The sequence below is a fragment of the Heterodontus francisci genome, chromosome 38, assembly GCF_036365525.1.
Source record: "Heterodontus francisci isolate sHetFra1 chromosome 38, sHetFra1.hap1, whole genome shotgun sequence".
Classification (NCBI taxonomy): Eukaryota; Metazoa; Chordata; class Chondrichthyes; order Heterodontiformes; family Heterodontidae; genus Heterodontus; species Heterodontus francisci.
In genome coordinates this window covers 5,866,667-5,886,736 of record NC_090408.1, presented here as the reverse complement: position 1 = coordinate 5,886,736, position 20,070 = coordinate 5,866,667, and the positions used below count along the sequence as shown (strand labels likewise).

Here is a 20,070-nt window from a genome sequence, read left to right as displayed (position 1 = left end):
GTATGCCTTCTTGACTCAATTGACCTGCGTTGCCACTTTCAGGGAACAATGGACCTGAACACCCAAATCTCTCTGTACATCAATTTTCCCCAGGACTTTTCCATTTACTGTATAGTTATTCCTTCAAGCAAGGGCTACATAGGGGGCACCGACAGGTAATTCAGGGCCAGAGTGGACTAGCTGGGTCTAAAAAGTATTTCCCACCTTTTCTCCTCCAAATTGGCCTGGATTTTTTATTCCACCTCTCACAGATCACAGGGCTTTGGATGGGGTGGGGTGTATATATATTGTGATACATGGCACCTCAGTTGTGTGGGGCAGGCTGGATAGACCAGAGGGTCTTCACCTGTCTGTCATTGTTCATGTGTTCATGCAAAAACACAAACAGATTTCTATAATACCAGTTGTGTTGCAAGGAGATGCCTTTTCATATAAAAGGCGAGACCCCTTCATCAATACAGCATGTACATTATATATCCAGACGAAGAAAAGAAATACAAAAATTTAAGAATTGCACATTGGGAATCTCAAAACATATTTAATGTTTTTAATCATCATCTAAAACAAAACAAACTTACTCATTTTGATACTTAAAAGCAAGGAATGTTCACTTAACAAGACAATTTACTGTCACTACCCATGTCCATTTTCAGACATCCTCATTGGCTGGACAGCCATTTACAAGGATGACTTCATTCATAGCTGTCAATTTCATCAAGTTTTAGCAAACACCAAAATCCTGAAGATAATTATTTTGAGATTAGATTCTTTTCATTAATAAAAAGTGAACATTAAAAGTCAAGTGTGACGAACAGCAAGTTGAAACTAATCAAAGCAGAATAAAATCACTCAACTTGACCAGCTTTGGTAACAGGATAGTGTATCTCCAACTGTGGTCAGTGCTGACTGTAGGGGTGGGCACTGACCAACCTTTAACCTCATGCTCCAGCAGATGGCCCCCTACGACCCGGTCTCCAGAAACATGAGCCTCCACCATCTCCTGTCAGAGGATTAAAACCTGCAAAATCCAACACCAAACGGTCTGTCATTTCAACACACATATTTTAATTTTTTTTAAAAACACATTTCACTGTTCATTCATTGACCCGTTCACCCTGCGGCGCATTGTCTAAACCGGGAGGAGGCTGTACAGCTCCTTGATGGGATTCTGAGGATACTATCAACACAACTTAGTGGAGAGAGGGGTTGGGAGGGGGCAGGGTGTCCCAGGTGGTAGAAAGCTGTGAGCTTACCGAGCAAACAAAATTAAAATCAGCTCTTGCACTGGTACAAAATACAGTATAATCAGGAATCGATCATAGAATGATAGAATGGTTACAGCATAGGAGTCTATTCAGCCTGTCGAATCCATGCCAGCTCTGCAAGAGCTATCCAACTATTTCCCCTCTCCTGCTCCTTTCCTGTGGACCAGTAATTTCCTTCCCCCCAGCTCCCAGTAATTCCCTTTTGAAAGCCACAATTGAATCTGCCTCCACCACACTCTCAGCAGTGCATTCCAAATCCTAGCCACATGTTGCTTAAAAATGCTTTTCTTCATGTCGCTGTTGTTTTAGTTTAGTTTAGAGATACAGCACTGAAACAGGCCCTTCGGCTCACCGAGTCTGTGCCGACCATCAACCACCCATTTATACTAATCCTACACTAATCCCATATTCCTACCACATCCCCACCTGTCCCTATATTTCCCTACCATGTACCTATACTAGGGGCAATTGCTAATGGCCAATTTACCTATCAACCTGCAAGTCTTTGGCATGTGGGAGGAAACCGGAGCACCCGGAGGAAACCCACGCAGACACAGGGAGAACTTGCAAACTCCACACAGGCAGTACCCAGAATTGAACCTGGGTCGCTGGAGCTGTGAGGCTGCGGTGCAATCACCTTATATCAGTGTCCTATGGTTCTCCCCTTCCACCAATGGGAACAGTTTCTATCTATCTATATTCCGACATTACAACAGTGACTACACTTCACAAATATTTTATTGGCTGTAAAAGCACTTTGAGACATCTGCTGGTCATGAAAAGTGCTATATAAATGCAAGTCTTTATCTACTCTGTCTAGACCCCTCATGATTTTGAGGACCTCTATCAAATTTCCTCTGAATCTTCTTTCCTCTAAGGAGAACACCAGCTTCTCCAGTCTATCCATGTAACTGAAATCCCTCATCCCTGGAACCATTTTAGTAAATATTTTCTGCACCCTCTCTAAAGCCTTTACATCCATGCTAAAGTGCAGTGCCCTGATTCAGTCACAATACTCCAATTGTGGAATAACCAGTGTTTAATAAAGTTTTATCATCAATTCCTTGCTTTTGTATTCCATGCCTCTATTTATAAAGCCCAAGATTCCGTATGCTTTTCTTAAACTGCTTTCTCAACCTGTACTGCCACCTTCAACGATTTGTGCACATGTACCCCCAGTCCCTTTGTTCCTGCATCCACTTTAGAATTGTATCCTTTAGTTTACATTGCTAATCCTTATTCTTGCTACCAAAACGTATCACTTTGCTCTCCTCTGCAATCACTAATTAATATTTTCGTATGAACTGTGTCAACAAAACATGCTATGCCAAATGAGGATTTTTAATTAGAAACAAGAAATGCTGGAAATACTCAGCAGGTCTGGCAGCATCTGTAGAGAGAGAAGCAGAGTAAACGTTTCAGGTCAGTGACCCTTCATTTTTAATTCATCGGTTGGAAACTTACATTAAACGCAAGAAAAAAAGGAAAGCTAGAATATTACAGACAACTTTTACAAAGACTTGGCCATAGATAAAAAATGGCCACAACCATTTGCATCTGAAATACTTGGCACATTCCAAGGCATCAACCTGGAGACACATGTCTGATTAGCCTACACCCACAACAATGGTTTGCTCTATTGATTGAACTACCAGATATTGCTTTCATTAGCAAGACATTCAAAGCCATCCTGAGACATTAACATTGAAAGGGCAAACCCCTCCAGGTGTAAACATTAACACCATGAGGCCCGAGAGACTGAAATTCCTAAACTTAAATCTCATTAGAAAGTACCAGAGAATGCACAGACAGTGATGTGACTGTGTCCATTTCTGTGAAAGCTGGGAGATTCCCTTGGATAAGGCAGACAAACCAGAGACTCAAACTGTTCAGAAGCCAGAAGGGCTTTGTCTCTTTTTCTAGAAGGCCTGGGGGGCCCGCGAAACCTAGTTGCTGGTTGCTAGATCCAAGACAAAGACCCCGGAAAGGACACCCTCTGCTCAACTGTTTCCAAGAACAACTATCAACCCAGAACTTCAGGATCACAACCTCAGCCGGAAGGTAACAGAATCACCCAACTCCATATTAATTTTTATTTGTTTTGGACTCTAATCCAAACACAAATCTATTCTTCATCTCTCTGTAATCTATTTGTGTATGGTAATTTGTGTGTGCGCACGCATGAGAAAGTGTAGCATAGTTTTATTATTTTTAGATCAGATTTAGATTTTTATAATAAACTCAACTCTTTCTTGATTAAACTCAAGAAAATCTGTCTGATTTGTTCTTTTACAAACACAACAAAAGAAAAAGGTAAAACAATCAGAGGTGGTAACACATCCACCATTTTAAAAAAAGGCATAAACCTTGTTGCAGTCAAATAAGAGGAAGGACAAGAGGGGAACCTGTGACCCCTCCTTGCCTGGCCATAATAACTGTCAACATTTGATTTAGTGTTGATTCCAGGTCAGAGATGCTGACACTTCCTCACTGTCCTAACTCACACCAAGTCCCGTTCACCCATCACCCATCCTCAGCAAATATCAACTCAGTCTCTACATATGACCTCTTCACTTTCTTTTGAGCTTTCTTTTGCCGGGGCGGCACAGTGGCGCAGTGGTTAGCACTGCAGCCTCACAGCTCCAGCGACCCGGGTTCAGTTCTGGGTGCTGCCTGTGCAGAGTTTGCAAGTTCTCCCTGTGACCGCGTGGGTTTCCGCCGGGTGCTCCGGTTTCCTCCCACAGTGAAAGGCTGGCAGGTTGATAGGTAAATTGGCCATTGTAAATTGCCCCTAGTGTAGGTAGGTGGTAGGAGAATGGTGGGGATGTAGTAGGGAATATGGGATTTATGTAGGAATAGTATAAATGGGTGGTTGTTGGTCGGCACAGACTCGGTGGGCTGAAGGGCCTGTTTCAGTGCTGAATCTATCTATGACTCTATTTACAAGAAATTTCACTTGGTCTTCCCAGTTATTCTTCTTACTGGCTGCTTTCTCAACCTCTATATTGGATGCAGGTTAAACAACATCACGATTTTAAAATTCTTATCCTCCTTTGCTTGTCCTCTCCACGGCCTCACCACCTATTCTCTAATGCCCTCCAGCCCTACAACTCTCCGCGATGTCAGCGCTGCTCCAATCCTGGCTTTTTGAGCATCCTGATTTTAAATCGCTTCACCATTGCTGGCCATGCCTTCAGCTGCCAATGCCATAAGCTCCAGAGTTCCCGCCCTAAAGCTCTCTCCCTCTCTTTCCTCCTTCAAGATGCTCCCTAAAACCTACCTCCTTGACCAAGCTTTTGGCCACCTGCCCTAATAGCTCCTTACGTGGCTCAAATTTTGTTTGATAATGTTCCGGTGAAGCGCCTTGGAATGTTTTACTACATTAAAGGTGCTATATAAATGCAAGCTGCTGCTGCTGCTGTTGAAAGACTTGTTAAAATTGCTGGTCGCTGCAGAAAGGGACCCGTCGGGCCGTCGGTCGCTGCAGAAAGGGACCCGTCGGTCGCTGCAGAAAGGGACCCGTCGGTCGCTGCAGAAAGGGACCCGTCGGTCGCTGCAGAAAGGGACCCGTCGGTCGCTGCAGAGAGATTGTGCTTCAAAGCTGAGGCTGACTCTAGTTAAACTGACCCACGTTATCACAACAGTTCCCCTAGAGCAGGGTTGTCCAATACAAGGGCCAGCATCTGGCCCGCCAAAGGTTTCCATTCGGCCCGTGACTGTAAACAGTACCCGGGGCCGTTCCTCCTCACCCTCACCAGGGGACCGTGACTGGAGATGGGAAATTCCGCATTGTCAGACTGGCTTTTAGAACGGATGACAAGTCAGTTTCACAGCAGACAGATCCTGACATCAGGAACAGAGGTTTCTGAACTTCAGACAAATTCAGAGTTTTTTTTAAAAAGTGGGGGGGACCAGAGAGAGTGTTGGGGGGCGGGGGCGGGGTGGGGGGGGCTGGTACCAGAGTGTGTGGCGGGACAGAGAGCAATCTCCTGACATCTATCCGGAATACTCCACATAATTTACAAGTGTGCAGGCAAACATTGACTACTTGTGCAAGCAAAGAAATGCCAGGTATCTCACTAAATCAAAAATGCACCTTGGTTGTTGTTTTGATTAATAGAAAGATAAATGTTAATGCCTTTATCATTCCAAAATTGTCTCACCGTCAATCCCCCCCCCCAATGTAAGATAATAATTGTAATGTGGTCCCCCACACGAAAAGGTTGGACTACCCTGCCCTAGAGCCTGTTGAGGTAAATACTGATATTCAAACCTTAAAGCTATTAACCAGCTCTTTGCCAACTTAAAGCAGATGTCCTGGCAATATTTTGTTCTGGGCAGTGAAGATATCTTGACTTTAAAACATTCAACATGTGTATAAACATTTATACACTTGTTCATTTTTCCTGAACATGTTGGCTATTTTGCACAAATAAATGGTTGAGCACTCACCGCCTCTCAGGGACTTCTTGTCAGATTTAGGCTTTGCCGCACTCGGTGTACTAGATTCTGGCTCCTGATGTTAAACAAAAATAAAACAATTAGTTCTGTATTACCCACACAGCAGTCATTATAAATATGTCATTCGTAAATAACAAAACAAGATCATTTTACAGGATGCAGGTTTGTTCTTTTCCGGGAGCTCTTTCCTTCTTGCATATTCTCCCACGCTTCAATTTTCTCTCTCCTTTTCTCTTCGTCAATCTGTGTAAAAAAGCATCATACAACCACCATGGTGTCATACGTGTAAATTCATCTTTACTCTTATACTCTATTCCCCATTTATAAAATCCAAATGCAATTTTAATGCCTGTATCGACCCACACTTTCACTTTCAGCAGATTATGTATTTGAACCCTTCGGTCTCTCCACACCCTCCACTATCTTTCCATTGAGTGCACAACTCCATTCCTGGTATTCCTTCCAAAAAATGTATCCGCTCATACCCGTCCACATTAGATTGCTTCTGCTATGTACCACCTGTATGCCCATTCTGTTAAACTCATATAATTTACACTTCTCACTGTTTTATAATCCTTTTAGAATTATAGAATCTTGTAGCACAGGCCACTCAGCCCATTATGCAGAGCCAGCTCTCAAATTAGTCTCGCTTCCCTGCTCTTTTCCCATAGCACTGTAAAATGTCTTTTCAAAGTGTTTATTCCCTTTTGAAACTTGTAATTGATTCTGCTTACACCAGCCTCTCAGGCAATGCATTCCAACATTCCAGTGCACAACAATTCGCTGTTAAACCAAACTTCTCCCTCAGCTTCCCTCTGGTTCGTTAACCAATTTTCTTGCATCTGTGTCCACTGGTAACTGACCCTCCTGCCAGCAGAAACATTTATTTTGTATTATAGGTAGATTTTGAAATTGTGCCCCCAATACTGAAATCCAAATCATCTACCCACATCAGGCCCATAACTTTACCATCAGGTCCTAGCTAACTTGCTGCACCCTTACTTCTTTCTGCTTTTCTCGGTATTTCGCGGCCTGTGCATCCAGTTCCTGCTGCATCTTATGGCGAGCTGCATCCATCGCTTCCTGCCGCCTCATAATTAACGATGGTTCTAATTTCAAAAAGAATAAAACAGTTCAATAAGCTCCACTTGGCTCCATTTAGTGAAGCAACTTATTCAAAGATGTACTTCCAGCTTTTCTTGGTCAACTTTCCTCCCCCCACCCACCCAAGAAAGATTTCAGCTTTTAATGAAAGTGTCATTACTGCTTTACAAGTGACAAACACTCTTAGGAACACATCATCCCTGGCACCATTAAAACTAGATCAAAAGAAATTAAGGGTGAGGAATTAAGGTGAATCTTAATTTATCCACCCAGAGAGATCTTAAAGCCTACTCCCCCAAGTTATTTAAATATCTGCGAGTCCATTTCACATATTGAATGCTATGAAATGTACAAAGCCCCCATCACTACAGAATAAAGGTCAAATTCTTAAAGGTCCAAAAGCAATATTCTGAAAACACTCAAAATAAGACCAGAAAATATTAACAAAAATAACTACAGCAAAAAACAACACATAGTAACCTGCCCAAGATTACTAAATAGCCATCATGAACCCAGTCTGCATTGAGAAAATAGTCTTTCAAAAACACATCAGGAATTTCCTTAAAACAAAAAGAAAATGCTGTAGATGCTGAAACACAGCGATATGAGGATAAAATTCAGCCCGAGCTTATTCCACCACACAATAAGATCAAGGCAAATCTGAATCTTTACTCCATCTACCTACCTTGGTTCTGTATCTTTACTCAACAAAAATCTACCAATCTCAGTTTTGATATTTTCAAGTGACCACAACAGCTTTTTGGGTGTTCCAGAGTTCCACTACCCTTTGTGTAAAGAAGTGCTTCCTTACATCACCCCTGAATGGCCTAATTCTAATTTTAAGGCCAGGTGCCCTTGTTCTGGACTCCATCAGAGGAAATGGGGTAGAGAGAGAAAAACTATCAACTCCTTTAATCATATTAAATTGAGAACATTACAGTGCTGGAGAGAGATGTCAGAGAGGGGTCAAGGACAGAATCTATTTGGTTAGAGCTAAGAAACAACAGAGGTACCAATATACTAGGGCGGCACAGTGGCGCAGCGGTTAGCACCGCAGCCTCACAGCTCCAGCGATCCGGGTTCAGTTCTGGGTACTGCCTGTGTGGAGTTTGCAAGTTCTCCCTGTGACCTTGTGGGTTTTCGCCAGGTGCTCCGGTTTCCTCCCACAGCCAAAGACTTGCAGGTTGATAGGTAAATTGGCCATTGTAAATTGCCCCTAGTGTCAGTAGGTGGTAGGAGAATGCTGGGGATGTGGTAGGGAATATGGGGTTAATGTAGGATTAGTATGAACGGGTGGTTGTTGGTCGGCACAGACTCGGTGGGCCGAAGGGCCTGTTTCAGTGCTGTATCTCTAAATAAATAAAATAAAAGTAAACTACTAGGTGTATTCTACAGGTCACCAACTAGTGGGAAAGATACAGAGGAACAAATTTGCAAGAAAGTTGACAGGTGCAAAAGCTATCGAGAAGTTATAATGGTGGACTTTAGTTATCCTAATGTCAACTGGAATAGTAATAGTGTAAAGGGCAGAGAGGGGGAAGAGTATCTGAAGAGTTCAGGAGAATTTTCTACATCTGTATGTTTCCGGCCCAATGAGGAAGGAGGCATTGCTGTATCTTGTTCTGGAGAATGAGGTGGGTCAAGTGTCAGCAGGGTAACATTTGGGTGTCAGTGATCATATAATCATAAAGTTTAGGTTAGTGATGGAAAAGGACAAGGAGCAATCCAGAGTAAAAAAAATAATTAATTGGGGAAGGGCCAATTGCAGTGGCCCACGTAAACTGGAATCAAAGATTGGCATGCAAAACTGTAATGGCCGTCTTTAAAGAGACAGTTCAGGTACAGTCGAGGTACATTCTCACGAGGAGGAAAAGGTAGGACAAACAAAGTTAGAGCTCCCTGGATGACTTTATTTGTAGAGTGATAGAATTGAAAAGTAGGGATTTTATAATAAACCTATAACAAACCTTGGTTGGATCACACTTAAAAGTACTGCCTGCAGTTCTGGTCGCCATATAACAAAAAGGATTCAGGGGCACTGGAAAGGGTGCAGAAAAGATTTACAAGGATGATATCAGAAATGCCAGGGTATACATACGAGGCAAATATGAACAGGCTAGGTCTCCTTTCTTGAAAAAAGAATGCTGAGAGGTGACCTGATAGAGGTTTTTAAAATTATGAAATGCTTTGATAGAGTGGATAGAGAAAGAATGTTTCCACTTGTTGGGACATAACTAGAGGCCATCAATATAAGGTAGTCACCAAAAAATTCAATCAGGAATTCAGAAGAAGCTTCTTTACCCAAAGAGTGGTAAGAATGTGGAACCTGCTACAACAGTGAATAGTAGATGCATTTAAGGGGAATCTAGACAAGTAAATGGGGGAGAAGGGTTACCATTAAAAGATTTAGATGAGATGAGAGGATGCTCAAGTGAAGCATAAACATTACATGGACTAGTTAGGCCAAATGGCCTGTTTCTGAGCCATATATCCTATGCAATCCTATGACTAAGATGAAACAGAAAAAGGGTATATGACTAATGTCAAAAACATGTAAATCCTTTCCTAACAGCACTATGGGTGTAGCTACACCATATGCACTGCAGTTCAAGGCGGCAGCTCACCACCACCTTCTCAAGGACAATTAGGAATTGGCAACAAATGGTGGCCTTGCCAGCAATGCTAAGTTTGCATGAGGGGAAGTGAAAAAAGATAATAGCAGAGAACTGATTATAAGAGGAGACTGGTAGCTAACATAAAAGGGAATCCAAAAGTCTTTAATAGGTATGTAAATAGTAAAAGGGTAGTGAAAGGAGGTGTGGGGTCCATTAAGGACGAAAAAGGGGATTTATGTATGGAGGGAGGGGGCATAGCTGAGGTACTAAATGGTACTAAATACTTTGCATCTGTCGTTACCAAGAATGAAGCTGCTGCCATAGACACAGTGAAAGAGGAGGTAGTTGAGACACTGTATGGATGAAAAATTGATGGGAGAGTAGGTATTAGAAAGGCTGGCCGTACTTAAAGTTCACAAGTTAACAAGACCGGATCAAACGCATCCAAGATGCTGAGGGAAGTAAGGGTAGTAATTGCAGAGGCACTGGCCATAATCTTCCAATTCTCCTTAGATGATGCCAGAGGACTGGAGAATTGCCAATGTTACAACTTTGTTCAAAAAAGAATGTCAGGATAAGCCCAGCAACTACAGGGCAATCAGTTTAACCTCAGTGGTTGGACAGCCTTTAGAAACGATAATTCAGGACAAAATTAATAGTCACTTGGACAAATGTGGATTAATCAAGAAAAGCCAGCACAGATTTATTAAAGGAAAAACATGTTAAACTAACTTGATTGAGTTTTTGATGAGATAACAGAGAGTTGGTGAGGGTAATGGTGGGTGATGTTGTGCCACATAACAGAGTTGTCAGCAAAGTTAAAGCCCATGGAATAAAAGGGGCAGCATGGATATGAATTTGGGTGAATGACAAGCATCAGGAGTAGTGGTAAATAGTTATTTTTCAGATTAGAGGAAGGTATATAGTGGGGTTCCCCAGGAATCGGTATTAGGAACTCTGTTTTTCTGATACATTTTTGTAAGAAGAACAAGAGGCAATATAAAATAATGGCTACCATTCTAAAGGGGGTGCAGGAGCAGAAGGACCTGGGGGTATATGTGCACAAATTGTTGCAGGTTGAGAAAGTGATTAATAAGATATATGGGAGCCTGGGCTTTATAAGTAGAGGCAGAGAGTACAAAAGCAAGGAAGTTATGATGAATAAAAGCAAAATACTGTAGATGCTGGAAATCTGAAATAAAAACAGGTCTGGCAGCATCTGTGGAGAGAGAAGCAGAGTTAACGTTTCAGGTCTGTGGCCTTTCATCAGAACTGACAAAGGTTAGAAATGTAATAGGTTTTAAGCAAATAAAACAGGGGTGGGGGAAAAGAGAACAAAAGGAAAGGTGTTGATAGGACAGAGGGCTGGTGAGATTAACTGACAAAGAGATCATGGGGCATAGGCAAAGAGTTTGCTAATGGTGGGGTGAAAGACAAAGCATTAGTGCAGAGGGTGTTAAATGACAGCATAATGAACAGCCTGAGCCAAAAGCACAAACATGAAAAAGAAAATGGAATCGTGTAGGTCAGATGGTTTCACAGGTCGGCGCAACATCGAGGGCCGAAGGGCCTGTACTGCGCTGTAATGTTCTAAAAAAAGTGGGCAGGCACACGGTAAAAAAAAAAGAAAAAAATCAAAATAAAATAAAAATAAAAAAGGGCCAATCATGCTCTGAAATTATTGAACTCAAAGTTCAGTCGAGTAGGCTGTAGTGTGCCTAATCAGTAAATGAGCTACTGTTCCTCGAGCTTGCGTTGATGTTTACTGGAACACTGCAGCAATCCCAGGACAGATATGTGGGCATGAGAGCAGGTGGGTGTGTTGAAATGGCAAGCAACAGGAAGCTCAGGGTCACGTTTTGGGACTCAGTGGAGGTGTTCTGCAAAGCGGTCACCCAATCTACATTTGGTCTCCCCAATGTAGAAGAGACCGCATTGTGAGCAGCGAATACAGTATACTACATTGAAAGAAATACAAGTAAATCACTGCTTCATCTGAAAGGAGAGTTTGGGACGTTGGATAGTGAGGAGAGAGGAGGTAAAAGGGCAGGTATTACACCTCCTGCGATTGCATGGAAAGATGCCATGGGAAGGGGACGAGGTGTTGGGTGTAATGGAGGAGTGGATCAGGGTATTGCGAAGGGAACAGTCCTTTCGGAATGTTGGGAGGGGAAGATGCATTGGTGGTGGCATCATGCTGGAGGTGGCGGAAATGGCAGAGGATGATCCTTTGGTTGTGGGGACTGGTGGGGTGGAAAGTGAGAACCAGGGGAACCCTGTCTTGGTTCTGGGAGGGAGGGGAAGGGGTGTGGACAGAAGTGCAGGAAATGAGTCAGACTGAGTCAGGTTGAGGGCGCTGTCAATGACAGTAGATGGGACTCCTTGGTTGAGGAAAAAGGAAGACGTATCAGAAGCGCTGTTGTGGAAGGTTGCATCATCGGAGCAGATGCATCAGAGATGGAGAAACTGGGAGAATGGAATGGAGTCTTTACAGGAGGCAGGTTGTGAAGAAGTGTAGTTGAGGTAGCTGTGGGAGTTGGTAGGCTTATAATGTACCCATTAGTGGACAGCCTATCCCAAGAGATGGAGACAGAGAAGTTGAGGAAGGGAATGGAAGTTTCGGAGATGGACCATGTAAAAGGTGAGAGAAGGGTGGAAATTGGAAGCAAAGTTGATAAAGTTTCCCCGTTCGGGGCAGGAACAGGAAACGGCACCAATACAGTCATCAATGTACCGGAAACAGAGTTGGGAGAGGGGGCCTGAGTATATCCCACAAAAGACAGGCATAACTAGGCACTATGCAAGTACCCATGGCAACCCCTTTTGAAGTTATGATGAACCTTTATAAAACACTGGTTTGGCCTCAACTGGAGTATTGTATCCAATTCTGGGCACCACAATTTAGGAAGGATGCGAAGGCTTTAGAGGGGGGGCAGAAAAGATTTATGAGAATGGTTCCAGGGTTCAGGGACTTCAGTTACATGCATAGATAGGATAAGCTGGGGCTGTCCTTAGAGAAGGGAAGGTTGAGAGGAAATTTAATAGATGTGTTCAAAATCCTGAAGGGGCTGGACAGAGTAGTTAGGGAGAAACTGTTCCCATTGGTGGAAGGGTCAAGAACCAGAGGACACTGATTTAAGGTGATTGGCAAAAGAATCAAAAGGCGACACGATGAAAAACCTTTTTACACAGCGAGTGGTTCGGATCTAGAATGCACTGCCTGAGAGCATGGTGGAGGCAGATTCAGTTGTGGCTTTCAAAAGGGAATTGGATAATTATCTGAATTGCTCTTACAGAGCTGGCATGGACCATGACAAGCCGAACGGCAGCCTCCTGTGCTGTACCCATTTTATGATTCTATAATTCTATAACATTCACCCCTTTACATTCCAGATGCTTGTGATAAAGGCCAACATTCCATTAGATTTTTAATCTTTTTTGTACCTACCAATTGCTTTTAGTGATTTCTGTACATGGACACCTAAATCTCTCTGTTCCTCCAGAGTTTCATGCTTCTCAGCATTTAGAAAATATTCTGATCTATCTTTCTCAGTTCCAAAGTAGATGGCCTCATACTTTCCAACACTGAACTTCATCGGCCAGGTTTTCCCTCTCACTTAATCTATCTACGTCCCTTTGTAACTTTCTGCCCCCATCTACACTATTTACTGTGCCACGTAACTTAGTGTCATCAGTAAACATGGATACACAGCTCTCTATTCCTTCATCCAAGCCAATTATAAATGCCGTAAAAGCTTTATCTGGCATGTGCCGGACCTGAGAGGTGCTGGTTAATCAAGAGATGTACTTAAAATCGGGAATAAATTAGGTCAGCAAGCAAAGGGGAGATGGGTCAGTGGAACTTGATGCAAGTTAGAAGATGGGCAGCAGAGTTTTCAATGGCCACAAGCTTGCGGAGGGTAGAACATGGGAGGCCTGCCAGGAAGATATTGTTGCTTTTAGACTGGACTATTCCAATGGCATGGATGAGGGTTATAGCAGCAAATAAACTGAGGCAGGGCAGAGTTGGATGATATTATGGAGGTGGAAATAGACAGTCTTAGTGATGATAAAAGAAAAATATTGTGGATGCTGGAAATCTGAAATAAAACAGAAAATGCTGGATATCTGCAGCAGGTCTGGCAGCATCTGTGGAAAGAGAAGCAGAATTAACGCTCAAGGTCGATGACCTTCCATCAGAAGATCCATCAGAATCTGTGGATTTTGCCTTTTGTTCTTCCTTCCCCTCCACCTGGCTCTGTAATTGCTTATAACCTGTTAAATCTCTAACATCTTCCAACTTTGATGAAATGCCATCGACCTGAAATGTTAACTTTAGCTCCCTCTCAACAGATGCTGCCTGGTCAGTTAAGCATTTCCAGCATTTTCTGGTTTTATTTCAGATTTCCAGCACCTTCAGTATTTTGCTTTTTATCATTTCTAATCTGTTTGACCCTAGGCCAATTTACACGTGGGTCAGGTAATAATTAAAGGCAATGTTACAAAATCACCTTCCAAACAGGGAGCGACAACCAGAAGCACAGATCAGAACCCTGGACAGGGATTCACAGGGAGTGACTTCCTGATACGAGAGGTTTCATTCCAGCAATGGATTCAGTAAAATCGACCCAAACATGCCATCGTTGACAATAAATACCAGCTAAAATACCAACTCAGTCACCCACAAAACCTGATACAACCTTTGGGTCCTCTGAGGAGGGGGGGAACAAGAAGTGGGTTCTCAGGAGTGTCTTGAAGGAGGTTGAAAGCTTTAGCAAGGGAATTCCAGATTATGCAGCCTTGACAGCTGAAGGCACAGCCACCACTGGTGTAGTGAAGGAAGCAAGAATGCACAAGAGGCACAGAGAATTTGGATTTGGGAGGAGGGTAGGGCTGGAGGTTATCGAGAAAGAGAGAGGTGAAGCCATAAGAAGATCTAAACAGGAAGATGAAAAATGTTAATGGGGCATTGTTTGTCAACAAGTAGAGGGTTGATGGGTGACTGGGACTTGGTACGGGATAGGACAGTTTTGGATAAACTGAAGTTTCAGAGGGTGGAAGGCAGAAAGCTGGACAGGAGAGCATTGGAATGGTCAAGTCTAGAGATAACAAAGAATGGATGAGGATTTCAGCAGATGATGAGTGGAGACATGGGCAGAGACGAGTGATATGGAGATGATAGTAGGTGCTCTTAGTAATAGTTGGAGGCTCAGCTCAGGGTAGAACAGCCTGCTTCAACCTGAATCTAATTACAAGTCCTTTTGTCCTACCCTCTCCCACTACAGGAAATAGGTTTTCTCTATCTCATCAAATCCTTTAATCACCTTAAACAGATCATCCTTTAATCTTCTGTATTCAAGGGGGTACAAGCTTAGTCTGGGGTCCTCATAATTTAACCCTTTAGGCCCAGTATCATTATGGTGAATCTGCACTGCACCCCCTCCAAAGCCAATATATCCTTCCTGAGGTGTGGTGTCCAGAACTGAATGCAGTTACCCTAGATGGGGTCTAACCAGAACTCTGTACAACTGTAACATAACTTCCACTCCTTTGTATTCCAGCCCCATTTAGATGCAGGTCAATGTTTCATTAGCCTTTTTAACTATTTTTTTGTACCTGTCCACTAGCTTTAAGTGATTTCTGTACATGGTCCCCTAAATCTCTGCTCCTCCAGAGTTTTGTGCTTCTCACCATTTAGAAAATAATTTTATCTATCTTTCTAAGGTCCAAAGTGGATGATCTCATACTTCTCCACAATGAATCTGCCAGAGTTTGGCCCAATCTGATTCAATAGAGCAGTCACGTGAGGTAGAGCTGTGCATGTCCCTACCCACAGACTGTTTCCAAGAAATGGCATATAGATGAGGAAGATGGATCCTTGGGGAACTCCCATGGTGACTGTGCAGGGGTGGGAAAGAAGCCATTTTCCCTTCTCTTACTTTTCTTTGTCTCCTTTTGAACCCCTCTCTTTGCTTTGTTTTTGTTGCTCTGTCCTCCGTTCCTCATTTCTGTCTCACATCCCTCTTCTTTTCTCCTCCTTCCATTTAAATCTCACTCTGAATTCATTTCTTTCTCTCATTCTCCTTTATTTTGCCTCATTCTCTCGCTCATTCAGCTTTGAAGGAATCGACTTTAGGGTCAGAATAAAATGAGTCGGATAACTGGACAAGCATGGAGAAAGAGCTGAACGGAGGAAGGCGGAAAAGGTGGCCCAGGACTCCCACAGATGACACACTAAGACCTTGACTAAAAATTGGGAGGCTGGTATGGTGGAAATATAAAAGAAAAAGATTAAATAATGGTTGCACTGAGGGAATGGACTTACTGCAAAAAACAAACTGGCTGCCAGCAGCTTCCAATATTCATTGGGTTATTTCTTTAAATTCTACTCATTCAGATTTGAAGGTTACAAATTCATAAAACAATTCAAATGTGTGATTGGTGCCTAAGCTTGAAGTTTAGAATCTGTTATTTCACTGCACTAAAGGCAAAATGCTAAATTCAAAACACATTCAGAAAGGCAAGGAGCTGGCGGAAGCAAAGTTCACACAGTAACATGAAGAAAGTTTGTACCAAGCTGGGCCTCTGAAGCCTGTGTCTGCTTGCGATTCCTCGACTGCAGCAGGCCACTGATTCTCTGCAGGACGAAGTATCCAGCAATGCAGCTGAAGAGGATGTACCAGCCATAGTCAGACAGGATATGCAGCACCTGCGTCGCTGAAAGGAAAACAAACAAATTTACCCAGCTGTGAAAATAATAAGTACAAATAACCAAGTTTGGGTCCACTCATTACTGGCTTCATTCTCCTGTCAGTTTGTTAAAATCTAACACCTTGAGTTATTCTGCTGTGGCCCTGGGGCAGGTGGGGGAAGCTAAATAGCCAGGTTCCTGCTCCCACCAAGAGACCCCTGCTGGATTTGGGATGAGAATGGGCTTAGCCCCCTCAGCTTTTCACCTTGTGGACAAAATGCTGGACAACTGGCAAATCCAGGCAGTGTCCCATAGATGTGCAACATCAAGACAGGCAGAACTGGGGCCAAATCCCCAACTATAAACCAACTTAGAAATCTCAAACAATGCAGAGTCAAAGGGAATCAATCACAAATTAGGCAGACACTGAAAATGAGTCACACCTGGCTGATTCTGTGTTTGTACCACTGGCTCTCAGCTCATCCATAAACTTTCAACATCTATTGACTGCTACCCATAACTTCGATTCCTCCTGTTCCCTCTCACTGATGAACATTAGCCTCCATTCATCCACTGCCCAATTCAGTAACTTGCAGTTGCTCCCATCCCATACCTCCCACACTGCAACATCAGCACAATCCACTCCTCATACAAGGTGCATCACCCCCTCAATAAAGAGGCCCAGTGCCAGCCCCAGGTACCCCACTCCCCAGCCAAGAACTTCCCATTCCCCTCACCTCAGGTACCCCATTCCACCTCCCCCCCCCACCACTTCCAGCCTTAGCACTCAACTTTCAAGTTTCCAGCCCCAGACTGGATGCAGTCTCCAGAGATTAAGCATTGATCACCTGAACACTGCTGTGAGCTATCAGGGGAAAAATCATCGGGAAGTAGAGTTTGCATTTTGGGATTTGGATTTTCTTTTCCAGACTGCTTTGTCCCTGCATATTCCATGAGGTCCTCGTCTGGCTGCTTTCATTTGCAATGAATAAGGTCACCATTGTCTTTTCACAGCACAGGCACCTGGCTCGGGTTTGTGGGACGGTGAGTGTGCACATTGCCCAACCTCAATCGAAGGAAAAGCCCCAGACTGTGAATGGCCAGGGTCAGAGGTTATAGACATTGTGGCACAGGAGGCTGCCATTCAGCCCATCGAGTCCGTGCTGGCTCTCTGTACAGCAATCCAGTCAGTCTCATTCCCCCACTCTATTCCTGTAGCCCTGCACGTTTATTTCCAAATGCCCATCCAATTTCCTTTTGAAATCATTCATCAACTGCTTCCACCACCCTCAGGCAGCGAGTTCCAGGTCATTACCACTCACTGTGTTCCTCACAAACCCCTACATCTCTTACCCAAAACTTTAAATCTGTGTCCCCTAGTCCTTATACCATATGCTAATGGAAACAGCTTTTGTCTAAACCTGTCTATTTGTACACCTCCATCTAATCTCCCCTCAATCTCCTTTGCTCCAAGGAGAACAACCCCAGCTTCTCCAACTCAACCTTGTAACTAAAACCCCTCATCCCTGGAATCATTCTGGTTAATCTCCACTGCACCCTCTCAAGGACCCTCACATTCTTCCTAAAGCTTGGTGAACAAAACTGGATGCAATACTCTAGTTGTGGCCTAACCAGAACTTTATAAACGTTCAGCATAACTTTCCTGCTTTTGTACTCAATACCTCACCTAATGAAGCCCAAGATCCCATATACTTTACTAACCATTCTCTCAATATGTCCTGCCACCTTCAAGATCTATGCACATGAACCCCCAGGTCCCTCTATCCCTGCACACTCTAGAATTGTGCCAGTAAGTTCATATTTCTTCTACCTATCCTGTCTGCCAAAATGCATCACCTCACATCTCTCTGTGTTAGATTCCATCTGCCTCTTGTCTGGCCATTCTGCTAGCCTATCTGTTGCAGTCGATTGGTATCATGCTCACTGTTGGCCATACAAGTTTGGTAGCATCAGCAAATTTTTGAATTTTACTCTATTACAATATCCAAGTCAATATACATCAAAAAAAGGAGTGGTCCTCGCACTGACCCTCGGGGAAATCCTTCAGTCTGAAAAGCAACCATTTACCACGATTCATTGTTTTCTATCCTTAAGGAAATTTTTTATCCAAGCTGACACTGACCTTCCTAATACATGAGCCTCAATTTTGTTAACCAGCCTTTTATGTGGTACTTTGTCAAATGCTTTGTTAAAATCCATGTAGACAACCTTCTGTTACTTCATCAAAAAATTCAATTAGATTAGTCAAACACAACCTGCCTTTACAAATCCATGCTGGCTCTCCTTAGTTAACTCAAACATCTCCAAGTGCCTGTTGATTTTCTTTGCGATTATTGTTTCTAAAACCTTACCCACCACTGATGTTAAACTGACCAGCCTGTAGTTGCTAGGAATGTCCTTACACTCTTGAATAAGGGAGTCATATTTGTCACTCTCCTTGGTAAACACAGATACAAAGTACTTAGCAAGTATTCTAGCCTTGCCCTGCACCTCGAAGCATACATCATCCTCTTTGTTCCTAATGGGATCCACACCACCACTTACTATTTACATGCTGGTAAATTTCTGGGTTCCCTTTCATTTTAACAACCATTCAATTCTCATATTCTCTATTTGCCAGTCTTATTGTGCCCATCACTTCTCCTCTCAACTTATTGTATTTGGCCTGGATCTCACTTGAAGAATTCATCTGACATTTGTTTCGCCATATTCTCTATCACCCTCATCATCCAAGGAGCCCTGACTTTGATTCCCATATCTCTTGCCCTTGTTGGAATGTATCTAGCCTGTACCTGAAACACCTCTTCCTTAAAGGTCACCTATTGTTCCATTACAGCTTTTCTTGTCAGTCTTTAGTTCCATTTTACCCTGGCCAGATCCCTTCTCATCCCATTGACATTAGCCCTCTTCCAATTTAGAAGTTCTACTTTAGATTGTTCCTTGTTCTTCTCCATTACTAATCTAAACCTTATGATACGATGATCATTTTTACCCATGTGCTCCCACAGACGCTTGGTCCACTCATCCCACCTCATTTCTCAGCATCAGATCCAGCAATGCCTCCTTCCCAGTTGGACTGAGAACATACTGGTCGAGGAAATTCTCCTGAACACATTTCAGAAATTCCTCCCCCTCTTTACCCTTTATCCCATTCGATATTTGGTTAAAGTCCCCCAAGACCCACTCTATAGTTATTACACATCTGACTTCCCTGCAGATGTGCTCCCTTATCTCTCTCTCTCACTATTTGGAGGCCTATAGAATACCCCAGTAGCATGAGCATACCCTTGTTGCTTCTCAGCTCTAACCAAATGGATTCTGTCTTTGCCCCCTCAAGTACATCCTCTTTCCAACATGACAATGTCTTCCCTAACCAACACTGCCCCCCACCTCCCTTCTCCTTCGCTATCTTTTCTGAACACTTTGTATACTTGAATATCAAGCACCCAGTCCTTACCATTTTTAAGCCAAGTTTCCATTATTGCCACGACATCATATTCCCACACGGTTATTTGTGCTTGCAGTTCACCAATCCTATTCACCACACTTTGTGTGTTTACATACAAGCATTCGAAACCTGTCTTTGTATTCCTCTTAGTCCTATCTAATATGGTACTACTTCTTTCTCTAGTACTACCCAACACTCTCACATTATGCACCTTATTCCTCTTTTCTACTTCTATATACCCTCCCCAACCACACTAGTGACCATCCCTGTGCTGATGTTGGTTCCTGTCCTGTTGAGTGCACCAGTCCCTTTTGAACAGATGCCTCCTGCCCCAGAACTGGTCCCAACGCCCCAAAGAATCTGAAGCCCTCCCTCCTACACCATGCCTCAAGCCATGCATTGATCTCCCTATCTTCCTATTTTTACTCTGCTAGGATACAGCTTTGGGAGTAATCCAGAGATTAC

General features: G+C 43.2%; 1 protein-coding gene across 1 annotated transcript in view; it reads right to left on the bottom strand.

Annotated features, from left to right (window-relative positions):
• Window positions 1-518: 518 nt before the first annotated feature.
• selenos (selenoprotein S) overlaps window positions 519-20,070 on the bottom strand; it is a 34,616-nt gene continuing 15,064 nt past the window's right edge. The window contains exons 2-6 of the mRNA XM_068017669.1: window positions 16,019-16,162; window positions 6,729-6,835; window positions 5,880-5,969; window positions 5,718-5,781; window positions 519-1,018 (exon numbers count right to left, since the gene is read on the bottom strand). Coding sequence (XP_067873770.1) covers window positions 939-1,018; window positions 5,718-5,781; window positions 5,880-5,969; window positions 6,729-6,835; window positions 16,019-16,162 — 485 coding nt within the window. The 3' untranslated portion in view covers window positions 519-938. The remainder of the gene's footprint in view (window positions 1,019-5,717; window positions 5,782-5,879; window positions 5,970-6,728; window positions 6,836-16,018; window positions 16,163-20,070) is intronic.